General features: G+C 43.8%; 1 protein-coding gene across 1 annotated transcript; it reads left to right on the forward strand.

Annotated features, from left to right (window-relative positions):
* Nucleotides 1-746: 746 nt before the first annotated feature.
* On the forward strand, nucleotides 747-3303 carry LOC146009787 (trypsin-like). The gene is made up of 5 exons (XM_083150247.1): nucleotides 747-828; nucleotides 939-1092; nucleotides 2343-2596; nucleotides 2866-3002; nucleotides 3154-3303. The coding sequence occupies exons 1-5, from the start codon at nucleotides 747-749 to the stop codon at nucleotides 3301-3303; spliced, it is 777 nt and encodes a 258-aa protein (XP_083006373.1).
* The last annotated feature ends 2670 nt before the right edge of the window (nucleotides 3304-5973 follow it).

The raw sequence follows: 5973 nt of genomic DNA on the forward strand, positions 1-5973 counted from the left end.
AGATTCTATTACGCCGCAACCCTTCCTTGCTAGACAATATACAATGGAGATGAAGCTTGAGACCGTTCAGTACCTTGTTGCATCATGCAACATGGGTGTCTATTATGAGGCCGTAGACCACGTTGTTGTGGTTCTGTGCCAGTAAGCCATCTGTACACCTAATTAGTTTTATAGTCAGATGTTTGTTTAATTAGTGATTTAACTTTGTTTCTTCATATTTATTAGTAATGTGACAATATGATACCTAGCATGAGGATCGTAATGAAATTGATTTTGATCAATTTTATCACATTAGATAGCAAAGAAAATATAGATGGTTCTTACTCATGGTCACCATCACTAAGGTCTGATGATTTTCCTCCATTTGGAAGCTACTGTGTTCATTGAAAAATATCCATAGAATGAACACATTGTATTAGAGGTAAATGCAGTTGTAAATATGTTTTTCCTGATACAAAGAATGTGCTCCTCACACAGTCACACACAGTCACACATTATTGGAAGTTTCCATGCACAGCTGTCAGCGGGTATCTGGCTGGCAGGCCGTTCTGCGAAATCCCCAAGCAGATACCTAACACTAAAGAGAAAATATAGAACATGTTTAACTTTCCAAGAGTATTGATAACTTTCAAGGCCAACAGTAACACACAAATGATAGCAATGCATATTCTATACACATTAACAGAGGTTTGGCCATACGGACACATTGTGCAATGTACACACAGAGGTAAAACATATAAATAGGCATGTTGGAGTCCAGAAAACCACTCATTGAACTTCTGTCCACCATGAAATTTCTCCTGATCTGTGTGCTCCTCGGAGCCGCCGGTGAGTCTCATTCCCTTACATATACCCTGGTGCATCTGGTGGTAGGTGGCTTTACTGTATGTTATATTGTGTAACGGTGCCGTGGTGCTAGTCAGTGTCCTCTCTTACAGCTGCCTTTGAGGACGATGATAAGATCGTCGGAGGGTACACATGTACCAAGAACGCTGTTCCCTACCAGGTGTCCCTGAACTCTGGATACCACTTCTGTGGTGGAACCCTCATTACCAGCCTGTGGGTGGTCTCCGCTGCTCACTGCTACAAGGCGTAAGTACAATCATTATCCTGTAGACAGTGTCCATAAAGGTTGGTTGTATGACTTGTTAGGTTGTTGGTTGGTTGGTTGGTTGGTTAGTGGGTTGGTTGCTTCTCACTGCTACAGGTCATATGTACAATAATTTAGCAGACACTAAGTATTCATGGATTACTAGGGTGTTAGACCAGGTATGGTCACACCTGTCCTCAAGATCTACCAACAGTTCATGTTTCTCAGGCAAGCTGTAGATCTATAGTAGGAATAAATGCAGGATGTTTGAAAATGTGACAGTTAGTAATGATTACAGCTGTGCACCAGCTAGGTGATCTGGGAATGTGACAGTTAGTATTGACTACAGCTGTGCACCAGCTAGGTAATCTGGGAATGTGACAGTATTGACTACAGCTTTGCAACAGCTAGGTGATATGTGACATGTGACAGTTAGTAATGACTGAAGCTGTGCACCAGCTAGGTGATCTGGGGAAATGTGAGTTAGAAATGACTACAGCTGTGCAGCAGCTAGGTGGTCTGGGGAATGTGACAGTTAGTAATGACTACACCTGTGCACCAGCTAGGTGATCTGGGGAGTGTGACAGTTTGTAATGACTACACCTGTGCACCAGCTCGGTGATCTGGGTAATGTGACATTTAGTAATGACTACAGCTGTGCACCAGCTAGGTGATCTCGTAAATGTGACAGTTAGTAATGACTGCACCTGTGCACCAGCTAGGTGATTTGGAAAACGTAGACCGTTGGTAGATCTTGAAGATCGGTTTGGCCACTCCTGGGTTAACTAACTAACTGGCTTGATTCTTGCTTGATAGGAGGGTCAGTTGGTTAGTTGTGAATAAAGAAGTCCTTAAGGTGCGTACACACGGGGCCATTTTGTATCGCCGGGTGCGCGCTCCCGTTTTTACCCCTTTAGTGATCGCTGGTCGCAGGAACATGCTCCTGCGACCAGCTGATTACCACTGCCGGGCTCCCCCCGGCAGTTTCTTTTTCATCAGCGACCATCTCTGGTCGCTGATGAAAAGGAGAAACTGAGCAATATATCTCCCCCGTGTGTATGGGACTTCATACTGGGGTAATCATTCAGGTCAGCCAGTGAAAAGCCTGAGTATTGTTCAGGGTCTGAAATGGTCAATATCCTTTGGTATGAGAATTTAATCCGTCCTATCCACCCTACCACTCCATCAGTCATCACCTGAAGTTCTAGGTTTTCTTACTATTGCTCATTGTCTTGAATTTCCATCCATCCAGGAGCGTCCAGGTCAGACTGGGAGAACATAACATCGCCACAAGTGAGGGTACCGAGCAGTTCATCAACTCCGCCAAGGTCATCAGACATGGCAGCTACAACTCCAGAACCCTGGACAACGACATCTGGTTGATCAAGCTCGCCTCCCCCGCCACCCTCAACGCCTACGTCAAGACTGCATCTCTGCCCTCTGGCTGCGCAGCCGCCGGCACCAGCTGTCTGATCTCCGGATGGGGAAACACTCTCAGCAGCGGCAGTAAGTTACAGAACCAAAGTGCATTACTTGCACTGGATCATTCGTTTCTGACATGGTTAACAAAGTAACACTAATAGTGTCAAATGTAGACATTAATACAATTATACCGTATTCAGGAACATTTCCCACTAGAATAATGCATTCCCTCCTACACCAGAATGGATATGGTATATTGTGGAGCCCAAATACTGGACGTATGATGACATATTACAGCAATGTACAGTATAAGATGGGAGCATGTAGACTAAATTGAATGTGTTTCTCTGCAGCCAGCATGCCAAACCAGCTGCAGTGCCTGAACGCCCCCATCCTGACCTCCGCTCAGTGTACCAGCGCCTACCCAGGAGAGATCACCAACAACATGATCTGTGTTGGTTACATTGAGGGTGGCAAGGATTCCTGCCAGGTAATGTCCCTGCTGTATCACTATAGTACTGACGGTATCACTATAATGTGTGTGTGATGTATACAAGCGGCATGATCGCACAGTAGGCAGCATTGTAACTACCCAGCAGCCATCATGACATGATCTCTAACAATCTATCTCCTCTGTTCAGGGAGACTCTGGTGGACCCGTGGTCTGTAACGGACAGCTCCAGGGTGTTGTCTCCTGGGGATACGGATGTGCCCTGAGGAACTACCCCGGTGTCTACACCAAGGTTTGCAACTACAACTCCTGGATCTCCAGCACCTTGGCCAGCAACTAAATATATACTGTACATAGTGTAATATATATGACTTAGTTGATCTAATCTTTCACTATCATCAAGTTTCTTAGTCTCTTGTATATTGTAATGTATTGACTGAATTAAACTTTTTTCTTCATGAAACTGTTTTGATCATTTTTACTATGTACGAGGTGTTTCAGCATGTCAGTGTATTCCGTCAGCTCTTATTAAATACAAGACTTTAGATCTTCAGGTGTAAAATATGATGGGTTTGTAGTCAGGTATTGAGCAACTTATTTACAATTGAGAAAGGGGGCTTGGAATAGATACAAAGCAATCCAAAAAGTAACATACAACGTGTCGTTGTTTAACAGTCATCCAAAGCAATCAGGAACTGAATAGAAACAAAAGACATTTTACCCATCATGTTGCTTTTAATTAGTGTGATGGTGTCCCACCTTATCTAGTCTGACAAGCAGCATGAGCTGTGTACACACAGGGGCGATAGGGGCTGAAATCGCTGGAAATATGGTCGCAGGCAGTGATAGGAGTGTGCCCCGCTGTTATATCGCCAGGTGCACGCTCCCGTTTTCAGCCCCAATCTAATCACTGGTTGCAGGAGCTTGGTCCTGCAACCAGCTGATTACCTCTGCGGCACTGCCGGCAGAGGTTCCCTTTCATCAGCGACCATCTCTGAAAAGGAGAAACTGAGCAATATATCTCCCCCGTGTGTACGGGGCTATGGGGTCATTTATTTATTTATTACACGCATTATTACATTGTTATTACATTACATTATTTATTACACGCATATTCTGCAGCCCTCTAGGATGAGGGGCCCATGTACACTGCACACATTGCACCCATTATAGAAATACCTATCATCTCCTCTAATAAGAGTGGGAATAATGGATTACATAGAAACATAGAATGTGATGGCAGATAAGAACCACTTGGCCCATCTAGTCTGCCCCTTTTTGTTAACATGTTACCGCAAACCATATCTGATCCTTATTTCTATGTAAGGATATCAATATGCCTATCACAAGCATGTTTAAATAGTTATACTGTATGTGCGTCTACCACCTCTGATGGGAGGCTATTCCACTTATCTACTACTCTCTCTGTGAAGTAATTCTTCCTCACATTTCCCCTGAATCTTCCTCCCTCTAATTTCAGTGCATGTCCTAGTGTTCTGCTGCTCCTCTTCCTGTGAAGAATGTCTCCCACCTGTACCTTCCTCCCCCTAGTTTCAGTGCATGTCCCCGTGTTCTGCTGCTCCTCTTCCTGTGGAGAATGTCTCCCACCTGTACCTTCCTCCCCCTAGTGTCAGTGCATGTCCCCGTGTTCTGCTGCTCCTCTTCCTGTGACTAATGTCTCCCACCTGTACCTTCCTCCCTCTAGTTTCAGTGCATGTCCTCGTGTTCTGCTGCTCCTCTTCCTGTGAATAATGTCTCCCACCTGTACCTTCCTCCCTCTAGTGTCAGTGCATGTCCTCGTGTTCTGCTGCTCCTCTTCCTGTGAAGAATGTCTCCCACCTGTACCTTCCTCCCTCTAGTGTCAGTGCATGTCCTCGTGTTCTGCTGCTCCTCTTCCTGTGAAGAATGTCTCCCACCTGTACCTTCCTCCCTCTAGTGTCAGTGCATGTCCTCGTGTTCTGCTGCTCCTCTTCCTGTGAAGAATGTCTCCCACCTGTACCTTGGTAAAACCCTTGATACATGTGAAAGTTTCTATCATGTCCCCCCTTTCCCTTCTCTGCTCTAAACTGTAAATATTAAGATCTTTTAGTCTTTCCTGGTACGTTTTGTGATGTAGGCCATGCACCATTTTAGTTGCTCTTCTTTGTACAGTCTCTAATGTATTTATATCCTTCTGGAGATATGGCCTCCAGAACTGAACACAATACTCTAGGTGAGGTCGTACCAATGACCTATACAGTGGCATTATTACTTCTTGGTGCAGAACCGTCTTCACTCCAATAGATAGAACTGGATACTCCACATGGATTTAGATTGATTTCAGTTGATAACACATCAATCAAATGCATCCTTTAGTTAGCAATGACTATCCTTAAATAAATAAATATATTTGTACACCTTGACAAGGGGGTAACCACTCCCCGAAACGTTGGACACAGATAAATCACCTCTTTGAAAATCCGTGGAGTGCCGCTGTTTGTTTCTGCCATTCTATATATATATATATATATATATATATATATATATATATATATATATATATTAACAGTCCACAATAAGAGCACTCACCAGATTTCCAATTTTCTTTGCAGTAAAAAAAGTTTAATACATAATCCACTTGTTTACAGGTTGTGTCGACGTTTCGAGCCATGCCGGGCCCTTTGTCAAGACAGAGTCTCAGATGGTTCACAGCATCAGATGATCTGATGAGTGCTCTTATTGTGGACTGTTACTATATTTGGCTCCGGGACTCTTGCCTGAGATATGGACCACAGTAGCTGGCCAGGAGGATTGTGAGTGCCAGATCCTGTCTTCGTATATCTATATATATCTATATAGCGCTAGCGCTTCGAAAACTAGTAGATGTAGTTTCATTTGCTACCACAAAAGATGCCAGTGAAACTACGTATAACAGAAATTGCACTTCACCCTCATCCTTGGTTATTTTACAATTCAGTTCTTGAAAAAGAGCGACTCCTATTTCGGCCATATCATTGGTCTAAAATAGTTA

The sequence above is a fragment of the Crinia signifera genome, chromosome 6, assembly GCF_055691185.1.
Source record: "Crinia signifera chromosome 6, ASM5569118v1, whole genome shotgun sequence".
NCBI lineage: Eukaryota > Metazoa > Chordata > Amphibia > Anura > Myobatrachidae > Crinia > Crinia signifera.